This window comes from Amblyraja radiata, chromosome 1 (assembly GCF_010909765.2).
Source record: "Amblyraja radiata isolate CabotCenter1 chromosome 1, sAmbRad1.1.pri, whole genome shotgun sequence".
Classification (NCBI taxonomy): Eukaryota; Metazoa; Chordata; class Chondrichthyes; order Rajiformes; family Rajidae; genus Amblyraja; species Amblyraja radiata.
Genome location: NC_045956.1, coordinates 77,792,002 through 77,811,168, shown reverse-complemented (window position 1 = coordinate 77,811,168; position 19,167 = coordinate 77,792,002). Strand labels below are relative to the sequence as shown.

At 40.0% G+C, this 19,167-nt stretch overlaps 1 protein-coding gene across 18 annotated transcripts in view; it reads left to right on the top strand.

Annotated features, from left to right (window-relative positions):
* Positions 1 to 18,576, top strand: part of col25a1 (collagen type XXV alpha 1 chain) — a 654,016-nt gene extending 635,440 nt beyond the window's left edge. For 12 of the 18 annotated variants that reach the window (XM_033025377.1, XM_033025353.1, XM_033025313.1 and 9 more), the window contains 4 exons: positions 331 to 375; positions 4,487 to 4,573; positions 14,218 to 14,256; positions 16,052 to 18,576. In XM_033025377.1, the coding sequence (XP_032881268.1) occupies positions 331 to 375; positions 4,487 to 4,573; positions 14,218 to 14,256; positions 16,052 to 16,087 (207 nt within the window). In that variant the 3' untranslated portion in view covers positions 16,088 to 18,576. Of the gene's footprint in view, positions 1 to 330; positions 376 to 4,486; positions 4,574 to 5,149; positions 5,228 to 14,217; positions 14,257 to 15,498 lie in introns of all 18 variants that reach the window. The other 6 variants (XM_033025446.1, XM_033025430.1, XM_033025454.1 and 3 more) reach the window with 4 other exon arrangements.
* Positions 18,577 to 19,167: the final 591 nt, after the last annotated feature.

Sequence of the window (19,167 nt, the reverse complement as noted above, 5' to 3'; positions counted from 1 at the left end):
GAGAGAAGGAGATGGGGAATGGGATTGCTGTCCTGGCAACTGACGGACCCTAGGATCAAATAGACTCCTTCAAGGTTGAAAATATAACATATTTGATGTTATATATTCATATTGAATAGATTCATATTTTCTACCATATTCAATAAAAAGTAGGAAGTTAGGAGTAATTAGCAAGAAGAAAATGAGACTAACAACTTTTGTATGTCAAGTATTGAGTGGATTGTAAATACAATCTAAATATAAATAATTTGAGATTGTAATGTTATTATTTTTTCCAAGCTCCAATTTAAAATCTATCCAATCATTATTGATAACTTTTGTGCCTTTCAGGGATTTTCCGGTCCGAAAGGAGATAGAGGAGAGAGGGGAGAAAAGGTGATGTTGCAAAGATGTTTATTAATGCTCGCCATCGTCTAGATGTCTGTTTATATTGTCGATTGAAGTGGATCCGTGAGCATGAAACCAAGATGCACAGAGCTCCAGTATTCCTTTCGGAGTTGCCCTGCGTTTAGCATGATATCATGAGAAAAATAACATTAATAACTCTATAAATGTCTGTGGCCACACAAATTCAATCAAACATGGTGAGGTAGAGTTCGGAAACACGATGCAAATAGTGCTCTTACACAATTAATCTTCGCAGGGCATTTCCTATTTCATCTCAAGATCATTAAAGGTCATTTTCAATGTCATGTAGAAAAGCGAATAAAACATGGGGGCAAAGAATGTCAATACATTCATTCTTAACTTTCATACATTAAGCAGAAAGCTTGCTGGGGCAAAGGTAGTGATGGAAGTATTATAACTTGGTTCGTCATTTTGCTATTATTTTTATCTGAATCATAAGCCTAACATTGGGATATACATCTCTCTTTAGTGTGGAAGCCAGCTTATTTGTCTTTGAGCTGAGAGCAGTTACCTTTAGTTAGTGAATTGTCTGTGGCAATTATCAAGTTCAATTGGTGACTGTATTACAGGAGGCTAATGGACTTTGAGTCATATTCCAATGCTCCACCTACTGGATGGAGCGAAGGCAACTGTTTGCATGAGGATGAATTTGAGGATTGGACGTATTGTCTAGTTCGCCGAGTTGGATTTTGCAGTCAGCGGCGCTCAAAGCTGCCCACAAAGGTCCGGTGATTCAATGATCTTTGTAACAATCAATAGGAAAGTGTCAGTGAGTTTGTGATCCGGGCTTTGGGAATACAAGCCTGTGCCCAATGAGAGATAGAATCAGTTGGTTGGGCAAGTAGAGACCAGTACCATTGTGGGCGAAGGAGGAAAGAATGTAAAAAATGAGCGTAAAACATGCTACGTGAGGAACTCAGTGGATAAAGAAGCAGGCGTGTGGTGGAAAGGAATTGTCAATGTTTCGGGTGTGAGAGTGGAGAGGGAAGATAGTCAGTATAAAAAGGAAAGGGAGAGGGGGGCCCATAAATGATAAGTGGAGGGAGGAGGTGTAAAAGATGATGAGCGGCGGAGGGAGGGGAAGGGGTGGAGTTCAGAGACTGGGGCAGGCGATTGATTGGTGCAAGCAAACCAAAAGGAAAGCCAATGGAGCCAGGTGCGGGGAGGGGAGGGGAGGAGAAGTTGGAGGCAGTCAATAATGAACTTCCCTTAGTTGTGTCTCAGACCAGAGTTTTTGGATTGCACTGAAGAAATACAGTGACCAAGAAGCTTTGCAAGGGGTGTGTTGGCTTTTGATGTCCATCTGACACTGAAATCACCTCAAGCACACAGGCGCGGCTCACATTAAGACGTGTAAAAATATCCCAAAATAAACTTCATCAGATTTCACTCCAGAAAGATGCATTTTCAATCACAGAGCTTCTCAGTAAACAGTTACTCAATTATATTTCTGGATTGTTTATTTATCAGGGTTTTTCAAAAGGAAATAATCGAGTATAAAATTAGCTCTTTGGTCCAAAGTAGATGTGTCCATTACAATGTTACCAGTAACTCGTGCAAAAAAAAGTCCATGGAGGGTCAGCAAATCACTGGCAGCGTCTGCAGGGTTTCCACATCAAACCACACATTTGTGCCATCTTTAAATCACTGTCGATGGTGGATAATGTTGCTTTCACTGTCCTTACAACAGAAAAATCCACCCCTTCTGTGATTAAGATTGAAGGTTTTTTTTAATTGATTAACCTTCCCACCCAAGGTGAAATTCCTGTTGCTCATACCTCACTTGATTATGGAAAATTGGCTTCCGAATAAAAAACCCCAAAGATATCTTGTCTTTGACTAAATTGATCGTTGGAGCGACCTCTGCCCCAGTTTTATCTTTTCTTAGGTTTAGAAATGATGGTTTAGAAACACAGTAAAGCAGACCATATAATAACCATATAACATATAACAATTATAATCAACCTGCAATTCTAAATCTAAATTTCACTAAACACCAGACCAGACAGACAACCCCTGTTGTTTCTCACCAACGAGAAGATGTGTCTGGGATTATCTTCGATCTGATGCTTCTGTAGTCAGTCATTTCAAACTATTCAATCATTGGTTTTGCAGCAATTGGGTTCGATTTCCTTGTTATTTGATTGCTGCAACTTTTGATTTGTTTCGAGTTACAGGGTCCTTGCTTTGATGGGCACATGATAAGTTTGTGATAGCACACAAAAAACTGAAATTGGTGTTGGAAAGTAGGTGACTGGGCCGGATAACAAGGAATACTGAAGCCTCTATCATTTGGATTTTGAACACTGATGTTTAGAAATGTTAATCTAGAGAGCATGTATTATATAGCATGTGAGCTATTCATCCATAGTTTCACTGAGCTGTCATCGATAACAGCATGAGATAAGTCTTCACCATACTCCGACCAGGAAACACTGTAGATTGAATAATTTATATCCATCCAGAGCTCTTCAATGGACTGCATGTATTATTGATTCACAGATTTCCTATTAATTAATGTATATGAGCTCTCTTGTAGATTGCATGAGTTTTCCAATTTATGTAAACGATGCCTAAAATCCATTTACATGAGCCTTGAAATTGGCATTATCATACGATGGATAGTCATATGGCATTCCTCTGCACATTCGGTGTTAGCCTGTATATTTTTTTTCATTATAATAAGAATGAACTGCTCCTTTAAAAATATGTGGAGGGGAATGCCACATCGGCAAAGCAATGCATTGATGTGACTAACTGCGTACACTACAGACTGTAAACTGTAGCATTTATCGCAAGCAACTCTTTGCTCTGCAATGTATGTCATGCATCACTTGTGGACGATGTAAGGCTGATCGAGTGCACGTCGTTGGCATGGAGCCCCACAAGCTGGCAGTACATATACGGGGCTAGTGGGCAGTGTTGCCCCAGCTTTATGATATGTGTTGCAAGATCGTGAAGCTCTCGCCACGAGCATGTACTCAGGAAGTTGGCCCTCACGTGCTATCCATTGACTGCACTCCTTCTTAAATGTATGAGCTATCCAGCAGTGATTTTTCTAGGGTCATGATCAGGCCGTTTCACTGTCAGACAACTGAAGTCATGTCATATTAATTGGAAAAACCAATAATTACTGAAATTACTGGACCAGCAAATTGGTTTTATGAAGTAATCATACAAACATATAGCTTAATGCACGCCACTTTTGAAGATTCAACAAGTAAAATATCAAATGCTTAATGAAGATTTTATAAAAACACAACACACCTCTCTGATTGACTAAGTGCCATGTATACAGCTGCACTTTATTTCCTGAGGATGTGTACTATGTCCACATTAGTCTGATTTTCACATCGTTGGATATCTTATAACTTGAGGAGGTCTGTGCTCAGTTTATATGAAGAACTATAATTGACTGCCATTTTGCATTCAGCTGCACAACTAATTGCATTGTTTCTCGTCGGCTGAGGCAGTGTCCGTTTCCCTTTGCCAAGGCAGAACCCTCGATTGGGGACAGTGATCACTGGCTGCAGAATAAATGATCGCAGCAGCATATCACCAAGTCTCTGTGTGGCAGTTTTCTGCCAAGTTACTAAGGGCATTCCTAGGCAAACGCAAATGGCCACTTCCTCTGTTGAGATTATTTTTAAGTGCTTGTTATTCCTGTTGCTCATATTGAAGCATGTTTCTCTTTCCTGGAGGTGCCTACCCTTCTCCTTCCCACTCTGCCCCATGAAACTCCAGCCAATTCATTTCCACCTCTGGTCCTGCCCCATCCTTTATCTTTTTACTCCTTAATTTGACCACTCTAATAAATTAGAGTTGAAGTTTTACCTCTTTCCGAATATAACTCACTCCCTTGTGTTCCTGCAACCACACTAATTCCCCTTTTCTAATAGCATCCCTTATCTTCACTGCAATCCTTTATCCCTTATAACCAACCAACATATTTCTGGCATTAAATACTATTACTCTTTTATTGTTTAATTATTATCATTCAAATTGGTGGACGTCATGTACATGTAGCAATGTCTGAATTCACAAAACTTTTCTTTTGACCAAACCATTGTGTCCACAGGGGGAAAAGGGAAAGAAAGGCAAAAAAGGGCCTAAGGGGGAGAAAGGAGAACAGGGTGCCCCTGGATTAGATGCACCTTGCCCATTGGTATGTCTCTGCTGTGTACTGGTAATCAGATGAAAAGCCAAGCAAAAGTGAGAGGCAGATTCTGTTCCAACATTCCTCAGATGTATAAAGAAGCAAAACTACTTCAACCAAATTTATATGACAATTTGATAAAACAATTGACTAAACTTGCCATAAACCCTGGTACCTTGCAGCAATCTGGTCACAGGGATCACAAGATTTGCTCCATGTGTGTGACGAGGGTTTTGGTCCCATCACACTCACCACAAACCAAATATTTAGACGTTTACACATTTTGGAAGCGTCTGATTTTGGAGATGAAAAGTACTACAAAAATTGGTCTTTGATTACATCTCTGATTTGTGCTTGGAAAAATGTTACAAAGTGAGATTTGCTTCTTAAAGTAGGCACTAATAAGTGCAAAATCAGAAGAAATATTAAGACAGAGCCTCGTGTCATGGAAACCCCTCTCTGCACACGCTGCCTATGGAACCAGTAGCTGCTTCTCTCTCCTGTTTATAAAATGTCAAGTGTTGGCCTCTCCGCAGGCAGAGCAGTTCGTTGTCAATAACAATGCAAGTTAATTTCAATAAACAGGGACTCCGCGGCAATAAGGGGGAAAAAGGGGAGCCAGGTCAGCCTGGTCTGGATGGGCTGGATGCCCCTTGCCAATTGGTACAGTATTCTTTTTCCTACCAACCCTGCATGCAATCTTTAATTAGGCAACCTGCAAAAATGCAAAGTAATGGTCTGATCCTCTTTGCAGTATAGGCTTAATGCACGTGCATGAATAAACCTTCCTTCAGCTAACAAATCCTAATGCAAGAGGAGTGTGCTTTTTATTTACTTACAGAACAATATATCTCTTTTGCTGTATGATGTGATAGTTATTGAATTCTCTCTAGCGTATCGCTGAGGAAGTTGGAGGAAATAAGCGATTAATACATTACAAGTGTTTATTAAATTATTACCCTGCATCAGGAAACTCAAACTGGTCTTTATTAGTGAAAATGCCTGCATGGCAATGGAATTCAATTAGTACAGAATTTGATACAACTGCAAAATAAGACCCAATGGGAGATATTTAACTGCTCTTCCCAATGAGCGGCAGAAGAGGGCCGGTGGTTAAATTGGTAGACTTGTGAAATATGTCCAGCAGAGCGGAGCTCTGTCCATGCACTGTAAATATACAAACACAAGTCTCTCTCCTCACAAGCAGAGTACTAACACAAACACAGCAGTCAGTGGAACTCACTCACTACTGGCTGTACTTCCTGCTTCCCAGCTGACAATCTCAGTACTTCCAGCTGAGTTGCTTGGGCCTTCACTTTAAGGAATGGTTAATCAAAAGACTTGACTAGAATTCGCTGCAGGACCAAAACAAAGTCCTCTTTCATAGCATATGAGAAGGAACTACAGATACTGGTTTAAACCAAAGATAGACACAAAAAGCAGGAGTAACTCAGCGGGACAGGCAGCATCTCTGGAGAGAAGGAATGGGTGATGTTTCGGGTCGAAACCCATCTTCAGACTCAAGAAGGGACTTGACCCGAAACGTCACCCATTCCTTCTCTCCAGAGTTAAGTTACTGTCAATTCCTTCTGTCCCGCTGAGTTACTCCAACTTTTTGTGTCCTCTTTCATAGACCAGCTGTCTCCTCCCAAGTTCATAAACGCAAGCACAGATGGCTGAAACATCCCTTAGAAATCAAAGCAAAGAGTGGTTTAATTTAGTAGATATATTCCATATTAACAGCAGGAGTAAAGTTTTCAAAAAGCCAGGTGATTTTTTTCCAAAGATTTATAAAAAGGAATCAATGTTGCTCCAGCCTGTTCAGGGGTTGGAAGCATTTCAAAGTGCTTTGATGAAGAATTTTCATTTGTGTTGAATACCTGGAAAAATAGGAGGCTTGAGGGAGGTGGTAGAGAAAAGAAACATTTTTAAATTATGTGCTATGAGCAATATGAAAGATTACAGCATATTTTGGTGTCCTGACATAATATTCTCTTCCACTTGTATTTGACCGATCTTGCTTACTTAACACTTCTCAACCTTTTGGCAACACCAGTTGTAACAAGCAATGCCTTCCTTCAACTCAGCCATTCCAAGCTTCTACTAGTAACCCTCACTGAATATTAACATCACGTCAGGCAACTGGCATACCTTAACAAATTGCAGTTACTCCAAAAGAATTCAACTTTTTGATGTTAAAAACCCATGTTGCTTCCAAAACCCTTCTTTGCTTTTAATACAATCTTTGTTTCATTTGTGAAATAAAATGCATAACCAGATAAACCCTTTACCTCCATTGTACCAATAGGGCAAACTTTATAATGTCAGATATTTAGTTGGGAAAATATAAATAATGAAATATCATTGATGTAACTTTTTACACAAAAATATTTTCAACTGATCAATCACAATGAATAATATTTTGATGGGACTACTTCTCAAACAAGATTGAAAATAGAACCATAAGGAGGGGTAGATATCTGAAAACTCTGGTATATTACTTTTGTTTCATTCACAGTTCTGACATGTTCAGTCCAATGAAAAATGTTAGATCATAAATGAAATGTGTTACTGTGCATGATTATATTCTCTTTGAATTTTAATGTTGATTTTAATTCTTGAAGCCAAATCTTGGAAATGTCATTTCTAGCCACCATGTTGATGTCAATAGAGAAATTTCCAATTGGTAATAAGGTTACTGGGCCTCTCTTAATGATGATTTCGAAATGTGATTCAAAAATTATAAATTCGATTTAACTATATAGCAGCAACACCTTGTAGTTGTCATATTAAACCATGCTCCCACCGAATCAGAATGACTGTACACGGGGCTATTAATGATAATTGTGTATAATGAATGATGATATTTGAACATGACAAGTTCTACTGTACAATTTTAAAAGCCATGTAAAAATATTTTTGCAGTATCATAGTACACATTGCAAATAGAATAGTATGACATAAATCCCAAATGCTGACATTTACCAGTGTAGCTATATGATTGCAGAGACATTTGAGGTAGATGGTATCTGTTTATCTGAATGGTAATTTGAATATCACCGTACCTTAATTGGTACACGTGATAATAAAAGACCTTTGATCACGTGTGATAGAATGTTAAGAACTAATGGAGACATCTATACTGCAGAGACGCTTCCCATATCTGGGCGTTTGTTTGATGATACTGAGTAAAGCCTCCTGTGTCACTTTCCAGGGATTACATAATCCTTCTCATTTCCCTGGAATGAATCCCATATATTCAAAGTAGGGATATATAAGGAGCCAGGCAACAAATTCCAGTGATGTAATTCTCTGATCATCAAAGCACTGTAGAAGTAGTTGCAATATGGTTACCGATTCTGGTGCCAGGCAAGCATTCTGCTTGAGACTTGTGTTACTGCAAGCCTTTATGAAGACATAACATTTCAGCCTTTCTTTCGATACAAGCCACTTCTAGTGAGGATCCCACTCATGCGCAGATGAGAAGACAGTTCTTCACCCAGACAATGAATAATCTTTGGAAGAGGGCAGTGTAGTTTCAGCCATTGGGGATGTCAGGAATGAGAGTGATGTTTTTACAATAAATATTAAGAGGTCTTTGCTGGGAATTGGCTCCAAAAAGTTGTGAAGCAGTCTATGTTTTTGAGGGACATACATCTCATGGACCTTCGTGATAGAAAGTGATTGTGGAGAGACCATCCAGTGAACAGAACAATAATAACTAGAGCTTGGCTTAAGAATGCTTTTGCAGTAAGGCTACTGGCAATGAGGTTGAGGGATTACGGGGTCAGTATCGGAAAGCAGCACAGAACTGAAAGATCAGCGCTGATAAATGGCAAATCGGGCACAAAGGAACAAAGGGTTTCGGCCTGAAATGTTGCCTATTTCCGTAGTCTAAAGAAGGGTTTCGGCCCAAAACGTCGCCTATTTCCTTCGCTACATAGATGCTGCCTCACCCGCTGAGTTTCTCCAGCATTTTTGTCTACAAAGGACCAAATAGCCTATTCCTGCTTCTAATGGTTATTTTATTAGGTAACCAAACATCTGGGCCATTTAAACTCAGTAGGTAAGACTATCGACTGATATCTATTATAAACCTACTGACTCCAACAGCGATCAAGAATACACTTCTTCCCACCCTGCCTCCTGAAAAGATTCCATCCCCTACTCCCAATTCCTCTATATACGCCGCATTTGTGCCCAAGATGAGGTGTTCCATACCAGGTCACTTGAGATGTCCTCATTCCCTCTCCCATCATATATGGGTCCCTCACCAGGCCCTCCTCGATATCCCACATCTCCGCTCTTGCTCCCCCTCCCCCCAGTCGCAACAGGGACAGATTTCCCCTAATCCTCACCTTTCACCCCATCAGCCATCACATACAGCACATAATCCTCCGACATTTTCGCCACCTCCAACGGGATCCCACCAACAGCCACAACTTCCCACCTTCACCCCTTTCCGTTTTTCACAGAGATCGTTCCCTCGGCAACTCTCTGGTAAACTCGTCCCTCCCCTCCAAAACTACCCCTTCCCCAGGTACTTTCCCTGCAACCGCAGGAGATGCAACACCTGTCCCTATACCTCCTCTCTTGACTCCGTCCAAGGACCCCGAAATACTTTTCAGGTGCGGCAGAGGTTCACTTGCATCTCCTCCAACCTCAACGAATGTATTCGCGGTTCCAGTTGAGGACTCTTATATATCGGCGAGACCAAGTGCAGGCCTGACGTTCGTTTTGCTGAACATCTCCGCTCAGTCCACCTAAACCCACCTGATCTCCCGGTTACTAAACACTTTAACTCCCCCTCCCATTCCCACACTGACCTTTCTGCCCTGGGCCTCCTCCATTGTCAGAGTGAGGCCCGGCACAAATTGGAGGAACAGCACCTCGTATTTCGCTTGGGCAGCTTACACCCCAGCGGTATGAATATTGACCTCTAACTTCAAGTAACCCTTGGTTTCACTCTCTCTCCATCCCTCCTCCTTCCCAGTTCTTCGACCAGTTTGACTATCCCCGATTACATTTTATCTCTGTATGTTTTGTTGCCACCGTCTCCTAGCTAACAAAGATCTACTCTACATTTTCCTTGACCTTCATTTCTATTGCGGTCTCGTTTTCAAACCTTACACTTCCTTATCTCTGTGTCTCCCTCTCCCCTGACCCTCAGTCTGAAGAAGGGTCTCGACCCAAAACATCACCCATTCCTTCTTTCCAGAGATGCTACCTGTCCCGCTGAGTTACTCCAGCATTTTGTGTCCATTTTCGGTGTAAACCAGCATCTGCAGTTCCTTCCTACACAGGTATGACAATCCCCCAGGTAGAGCAAGATTGATCAAGGTGCAGTGGAAAGTGTGGCGTCCAATTTATGACAGGGGGAAGGGAGCAGGAGGAGAATCAAACTGATCTTCCCAATGAGAGCACGTTGCATTTCCTACATGTACATGGAATTTCCACATGGATTTTCCAGATCTCTCGCCACTTTTGTAATGTTTCTGACAGCCTTCAATTAGAGGTACAATTAGAAATTGAGAGAGCTCTAGGCCAGCCTGTTATCCATTAGGTGTTAGTACTGGCCCTCTTTTAATGCATGAGAATCCTACAGTAAATTAGAAAACTGCATACCATCTAAGTAAAAGTATAATAAACATAAGCGGAAGCATCCATTCACCCTATAAAACTCATGGTTCAGCTATAAATTGATTCATGATTGTTTTTCTCACAGTTTAAATCATCTAATAATGAATGTTCATGAGATATCTTTTGCATTCTTATTAATTCACTCGCAGGGTGTAGACAGCGCAAGCATGACCAGCATTTCTTCCATATCCCTTGGAAAGGTACACAAAGTGCTGGAGTAACTCAGCGGGTCAGACAGCATCTCTGAAGAACATGGATGGGTGACGCTCGAGTCGGAATCCTTCTTCAGACTGAAAGAAGGGTCCCAATGTCACCTATGCTGCCTATCCTATGGAGTTACTCCAGCACTTTGAGTCCATTTGTGGTTCATTGTTTCTACTGCCTTGGGAACGTATCCAACACAGCAATCTTAAAATCCCAGCAATTTATGTGGGGAAAGTTCCCTACATCATTTATTTATTTATTTCAATAGGACTTGTGTACAAAAACAGGGATGTAATGTTGAAGTTCTATAAGGTGCTGGCAAGGCCACATTTGGAATATTGTGAGCAATTTTGGGCACCATATCTGAGGAAGGTCATGCTGGCTCTGGAGAGGGTTGAGTAAACTACTAATGAAGACAGATTTGTGGATCCACGGCTTTTCCCTCTTGAAGCCAACAATCATCCAGACATCGCTTTGGTCTGGCTGACATTGAGAGCAAGGTGAATGGATGGATGTGATTGCATCGGAGATGGCACAGAGGAGTTTATGGGATTTTGAGAGGAATATCTGAGGAAGGATATGCTGGCTCTGGAGAGGGTCCAGAGGAGGTTTACATCCCAATGATCCCAGGAATGAGTAGGTTAACCTATGATGAGTGTTTGTCGGCACTGGGCCTGTACTCGCTGGTGTTTAGAGGAATTAGGGGGGGAACTCATTGAAACATACAGAATAGTGAAAGGCTTGGATAGAGTGGATGTGGAGAGGATATTTCCACTAGTGGGAGAGTCTAGGACTAGCGTTGGGAGAGTCCAGGTCTAGCCTCAGAATTAAAGGACATTCTTTTAGGAAGGAGATTTAGGAAGAAGTAATTTCTTTAGTCAGAGGGTGGTGAATCTGCAGAATTCTTTGCCACAGAAGGCTGTGGAGGCCAAGTCAGTGTATATTTTTAAGGCAGAGATAGATAGATTCTTGATTAGTACAGGTTGGAGAAAGGGCAGGAGAATGGGGTTCGGAGGGAGAGATAGATCAGCCATGATTGAATGGCAGAGTAGACTTGATGGGCTGAATGGCCTAATTATACTCCCATCCCTTATGACCTTATGACATAGAAATTACCTTGGAATATGATGTTGATATGGAGCATCAATCCTGTTCCTGACTTAATAAAATAACTTCAGAAATCTCATATTAATTATAAAATGTTCCTATAGTAGTTTGGGATGGACAAACTAATCATCGTCTATTATCCAATATGCTCCCTGTATTACTTGGTTCACCTATTAGGGCAGTCCCATGGGATTGATGATGGCTTTGTTGTGGAACCTGCAGATTCTGCAACCAGTGGAGCAGGAGATGCTTCATAGAGCAAGTGGATTGTAGCCAGTGAGACGATGCACTCATTCTGCTGTTTATATTAGGCTGCGGGTGTGCTCTCAAGGCATGGACTCTATGCCACCTGATATTCATCTCCACATTCAGCTGTCATGGGCTGCCACGTGTCTATGGGGGTGTTCCACATATTCTTGGAGGCTTTAAGCGCATGTATGAATCATCCTATCCACTTAGCAATCTCTTCCCTTGACTGATAGATAATAGACAATAGATGCAGGAGTACACCATTCGGCCCTTCGAGCCAGCACTGTCATTCACTGTGATCATGGCTGATCATCCACAATCAGTGCCCCGTTCCTGCCTTCCCCTCATATCCCCTGACTCCACTATCACTAACTCTCTCTTGAAAGCATCCAGAGAATTGGCCTCCACCGCCTTCTAAGGCAGAGAATTCCCGCAGATTCACAAACCTCTGTGTGAAAAGGGTTTTCCTCGTCTCTGTTATAAATGGCTTACCCCTTATTCTTAAACTGTGGCCCCTGGTTCTGGACTCCCCCAACATCGGGAACATGTTTCCTGCCTCTAGTGTATCCAAACCCTTAATAATCTTATGTTTCAATAAGATAGCCTTTCATCCTTCTAAATTCCAGAGTATACAAGCCCAGCCACTCCATTCTATCAATATATGACAGTCCCGCCATCCCGGGAATTAACCTTTTGAACCTACGCTGCACTCCTCAATAGCAAGAATGTCCTTCCTCAAATTTGGAGACCAAAACTGCACACAATACTCCAGGTGTGGTCTCACTAGGACCCTGTACAACTACAGAGGACCTCTTTGCTCTTATACCCACTATGTAGAAACAAAGAACTGCATATGTGAAACAGTCCATATTTTCTAGGATCTCATGGATCATTGCGGTTTTGTAAAGAGTGCAGAGAAGGTTTGCCAGAATATTGCCTGGATTAGAGGGTATGAACTACCAGGAGATATTGAACAGATGGATTGTTTTCTCTGGAATGCCAGATATTACGGGGAGACGATAGAAATATATAACATAATGAGAGGGATAGATAGTGTAGACAGTCAGAACCTTTTTTTCCCAGCGTGAAAAAAAACAAGTACTAGAAACCATGGCTTTGAGGGGAGAGGGGCAAAGTTTAAAGTAGATGTGCAGAGCGACTTTTTTACATAGAGGGTGGTGAGTGCCTGGAATGCATTGCCAAGGTTGATGATGGAGGCAGATAGGATAATGGCATTTAAGTGGCTTTTGGTAAGGCACATGGAAATGCAGGGAATGAAGGGACATGGAATATGCGCAGGTAGATAAGAGATGGTCTTGGCATCATGTTAGACACAGATATTATGGGCTGCAGGGCTTGGTCTTATACTGTACTGTTCTATTCAAGTTCAAGTTCACATTTATTGCCACATGCACCAGTTAAGGTACAGTGGAATTTGATTTACCATGCAGCCACACAATCAAAAAGAGCACAATACACAATAGAATATAACATGAACATCCACCACAGTGGAATCAACATTCTTCACTGTGGTGGAAGGCAATATCATTCAGTCCAGTCCTCCTCCTTTGTTCATCCGTGGTCAGATGAACAAATGTTTCATGTTCTAAGTGAATGTGGAAAGACCATTCAGTGAACAGAACGACATTGACTTAGAGCACGGCATCAGAATGCATCTGTATTACAACCTGCTGGCAATGAGATTCTTTATATACATATTCTAAAAAATTGCTTTTATTATGTAAAAAATATATTAAGTTAATATTTTAAATCACACGTAATTCATTATTTTCTGTGTTTTTTTTTGTACTATGAATTAATTCGCAGGGTCACAAATTTTAATACAATTTCTGCATTTAAGTAATTGACGACATCATCAGGTGCACAAAATATCAGGGATGTGACACCGGCATTTGCATTATTCAATGCAGAAATACCCAATAAAATGTGACAATGGAGATGCATTTCAACATGAAATGGTTCACCTGCTTCTATACAATCCCCAAACCACTGTTCTATAAGATATTTATGCACAAACAATGGGTGATAATGTGTTTCTTTCCAATCCAATTTCAAGCATTATTTTTCCATGCAAATATTTCTAGGTTTACTGTTAGATCTATGTTTAAACAAAGTATATTTTGCGAGCTTGGGGACCAAAATTTCAGTAGAAGCTATTTTCTCTTAACAAGATTATTAAAAAGCAGCCATAGATTGATTTATTGAAACATAATTTCAGATATGTTAACACAGCAATGTGGAAATTGTTGAATAATGTTCTATGGTTAGAAACAACTATATAAACTGAACTCCTTTAGCAATCGTTCGGTTAATAAAGTTGTGTTCACTGGCATAGAGTTCAGCCTGCAAGAGATTATTTGGCAGGAATACCTGCCCTTGCTATTCTTCATTCTCTGTGCAATAGTCAAAACCTTTTGTTTTGATTAAAATAGGGTCCGGATGGATTGCCGATGCCAGGATGTTGGCAGAAGGTAAGGAAAGCCTGATAGTTTTTGAATTATTTTAAGAGAAATAAACAATTTTACATTAACCACAATTATCGTATTACAACAAAGCCATATTATTCATATTGATTATCATTTTGGGGGGAAATTTCATTGTTCATGATCATGGTGAGGATTGCAAAATACTGGTTTAAATATGCTGGTCAATTATTTTCTAAAGTGTTAATACAATACCTCAAAATGGTGTTGATCACTTCACTATCTAATAGCACTACTGAACAGGCGGGTGACATTTCTAAAGAAGTTTCTAACTATGATGCTGAAATACCTCCTTGAAACAGGTAGCAGCCTCATCCCACTGAAAACAGGGTGATAATGACATAGTTAGTCCCCTGGCTAGTGCTAAGGAATGTAAATAGATAGTGTGTAATGGTCCATATATGGTCCATGTGATCCAGTCCAGAAATTGCAGGAACAAAACCTGATGTTCTTGGAGTGCTGGAAGGAGCATTCAATTGCAGATCACTAGATAGCACATTGGCATCAGAGAATTTTGCAATATCACTTGCTTTTTCTTATGGGCCCCTTGATAAGAATAAACCACTGAGACTTTGCCTATATTCAATTGAATTGATAGCAGATCAATATGGTGCGCCATTGGGAAAATAGTCAAGGCAATCAGAGCTAGTGGGTTCAATCAGCAATGTCATCAATGTCACCATACCCTGACTGTTTGTGCTGAGTCGTAAATTCTTCAGACCTCCTTCCACTCTTCCTGCATTATCTTTCTGGGTGGCTGGCAGGCTAAAATGTAACAGACTGTGGGGAAAGTAAAATACACCAGAATTGATAGAAAGCAGTTTTCTTGGAAGGATGTGGGGCAGGAAAAGTTTACAAAAATTGGGATTCAAGAGGACTTCAAGTTTTAAAATCAGGAACTGGGTGGGTCAAGTCCTATGTAATCTTTCTCTGAATCCAAGGCTTTCAGTTGGAGACGGTTCTGACCAAATGCTATCATAATATGACTCTCTTAAAGTAGCACCCACACATGCAACTAAACAATTCAAAGCCAAAGTGGGGAAGTTTGGGAAGTGAAAGATGTAGATTCTCAATTTTTAAGCCAACTTATTTGAACCATTTTATTTGAAACCCTTTTTGTTTGCTCACCTCAGAATGTGCGTTGGTTGATAGAAATTAATCATTTGTAATTACTAATCTTCTCATGTACGATTTACTTAACATGTGTGTGTCTTTGTTTTTGTTTTGCAGTGATGAGTCTAACACGAAAGCATGAAGTTTGTACATAATGCTCCATATTTTGTATTTATATAGTTGTAACAGCTTAAAAAAAGTCAAGAAAACGTTCACACGTAGCTGCTTCTACTTCTTTATAGTAAGAAGTTAAACATCATACATTGACCGACAGAATAGTTCTGTTGGCGACTCATCGTGTTAACAAGAAACAATGTGGGAATGTTGTTCGCCAGTGCTACCAGTGAGCTATGTCTCACCTTGTGGATTTTGCATGGGCAAGTGCCATTGATACTTCTCAGACCATCATATAATTGTTACCAAATAGACTAAAGCAGATCAATACTGTGGAATGTCATTGGTTGTTTCCATTGTAAATAACTTGGCCATTGCTTACAATCTCCGACTAAAGTTCCATCACTGATTTTCCACCGTCGTATCTGTGCTAAAGTGAAGTGCATGAAATGCTTGACCAGTGCTAGATGTGTGACCACTTCAAACGCAAACATTCTGTGCAATCACACCTGTGGCTGAGGCCTCTGAACTGTCTTTTTTCTTTCTCCATCTAAAGGGAGGAAATCCCTGGCTCATTGCCAGAAAGAAATAATTGAAATGCAGAGGAAAAGGGGTTTGAATTTGCAAAAACAAAATGGCTAACCTTCTGTTGTTCAACATCCTGTGTTGTGCATGAAGTAACCATGGCAGCATCAATTTTTTTTTGGTTTTGTGCAAGCCAGCTCAGATGGATGGCAGAGTGACTGAGTTGATGATTCAGTGCTCCAAGGGCCAGTCCTTGGCTAATGCACGGACAGTGACTCTGACAGCATTGTGTAGCCAGGCTGTAGCATGGCATGTTTATCATTCAGAGGATTTGGAAGAACAAGTGGATTTAACGGAAATTCCATAAAGGAGCAAGAGACTCTTTCTCATGGAGCAGAGACATGTCAATCCTAAATGAGACAAAAATAAAAGGAAATAGCTTTTGACTGAGCTTGGAAACCGGCCACAAGATTGTTCAACCTAAGTGGGAAATTTAAACTGGCTCCAATGGATAATTTGGAGTTGAAAGGATTTCGAATCAAATGTCTAAAGCATCTTATGAAACACTTTGCTACTGTTGCCAAACAGTGGAGAGATGCCGATGGTATTATGCATGACAATTAGGAAGACTTCAGCGTGGAAGAACAAGGGTGTTTGGATTTTAATTGAAAAGCTCTCTGAAGCAGATGACCCAGAAGCTTTAGTTTAATGCATTTGACAACAAAAACCTTTTGTGCCTCAACTATTCAATACTTTATACATTTGTCTTTCATAAATGCAAACCATAGTGTTATATTTAATGGGAATGTTGCCAAACGAGGCATTTTATGATAATCTCTCTTCTCGACTATGATTTATAATTGTTCTATACTTTACGATCTTTAGCATTTGGTTGCTCTGGACATAACTTTTGTTTTGATTCAAGGCAGGTCTTCCTGCAGATTCCTCTAGCGAGTCCCCTTTGCGCCAATGCTGCAACTACAGGCAGCTTAACTTCTTGCATACTTTTACTGAGCGACTGCACCTATTGATTTAAAACTTGGCATCAACCCGGTGTTATGTTTATCTCTACATCCTTTTGTTGGTACTAGCATATGGCATCTTACTTCATGGTTGGTGCCCAATTGTGTATCAGTAAACCTGGGCTTTAAGAAGTCTGAAAGTTTCTGAGATGGGAAGATACGTTTTTGGGGGTTTTTTAAAGACTTCATTTAGCATATGCATTTTTTTGAGGATAGTAATTCCAAAAGTAATATTTCAGTCTCTGTGTGTTAATGTTATACAAGCATTTGTAATTTAACTTGGAGGTATATTCTGATGTTGAGTTCTAAATACAAGTACCTGACCCCTATCGAAGTCAATGGATGCATTGTTTCTATCTTCCCATTATTTTTTACTAAATTGTATCCTTCACGTTCTACTATTTTAATGAACGATTAAATAATATGTCCATTGAATGTCTACTCCAACAGAAGGATAGAGACTACACACCATACTACGATATAGCATCTACTTTGCTTTACTTGGTGTGGGCAAAAGCTGAGGCAACTGTATATTTTTAATGCTAAGACCAAGTCCTCACATTGTCACCATTACACGCTACTTTGGTTGCATATGGTTTATCTTTTGATACATGCCAAGTATGAATTATATGTTTCTACTATGTATAAAATGTCAGTTATGTTTTATTATCTAACTTTAACCATTCCGCTTGTTCCTAAAGCATTTTATTATAAAATGCGCAGTCACGACAGTGGTTCATCAGACCAGCATTTTTTTTAAGTGTCAGACGAAGGGAATATTTTATGCAAGCTTTCTTATATATATAAATATATATATTTGGTTGTTGTTGTCCTATTTAAAGGCTCAAATGCACAAATGAACTGCTGTTAAGTAACATTAATACATTCTTCAGGATTTTTTTCCTGAATTAAATTCACATTACACTGCAGAATGGTTGAGCTTACATTGCCATTAACTTAGCTCATGAAAAAAAAGTTGGGAATATTTCTAGTGCAATCTTTCTGTTTTGGTTTTACTTAGATTCTCATACATTAAATCATTTTGCTGCCTAGTTCATTAAGCAGAATGATGTGAACTTTAACGAGATAGTGTTTTTTATCAATCCTTGGAAATTAGTTTCCTTTCCCTAAACATTGCCAAGTTGTTCTTATGTGTTGTTCAAATGTCCTCCTCGATTATATTAAAGTATGAACCGACATAAAGATCCAATGAGGAGTATTGGTTCTAGATCTTTTCCTTGCAGAATAATGCATGCAATTCTCTTTTAATGTGCAGAGGTCAGAGAGGCAGCACTAAAACATTTTTGAATAATTGAGGTTAAAGATATCCTTGTTGGTTGATTGGTTTGGACAACTTTGTCTTCCAATATATGACAGGGTTTGTCACAATAGTAAATGTAAAGATTCAATGAGAATCACTATCATCTAGTCCTTGCACGATAACACATGTGTGCAACAGGTAAACTTTTATCCAGCAAGGAAGGATCCTTAAAAACTTTAAAGATCTGTCCCACTTAGCGATTTTTTTCGGCGACTGCCGGCGTCATATCAGTGTCGCTAAAAGATTTTGAACATTTCAAAATCCAGCGGCAACAAAAAAAATGTTGCGACACCTGAAAAAACACCGCACGCCATACGTCATCACGCCGCGTCAGCGCCGCATCACGCCGCATCACGCCACATCACACCGAAAATGTTTTGGTTACCTGATACGTCAGTCAATGATGCTGCAGGTCGCTGAAAAAATCGCCAAATTGGACAGGCCCTTTACACTATTGAGGATAAAGCAATACCCTGCATAGTTTGTTGATTAATCCAATTGAGAGGGCTCCGTCTTCTGTTGTGCTATACTTGCATTTCTAATGGACTTTCCCCAATTTGGCAATCTGATACAAGCAGAGGAATTCTCCAATGATGGATTAAAAGCAGGAAAACATCCTTTTTTTGGTGTACACTTACTGCAAAGGTATTATTTTATACTCTGAAAATTGCCATTACTCTCTGTTTGCCATTTCACCTGATATATTTTAGGCTGAGATATCAACTGTAACAGAACTATGTACCTTCCATTCACTCCGGTTTATTATGGTAATAATTTGTGTTAAACAATATAATTACTAATACT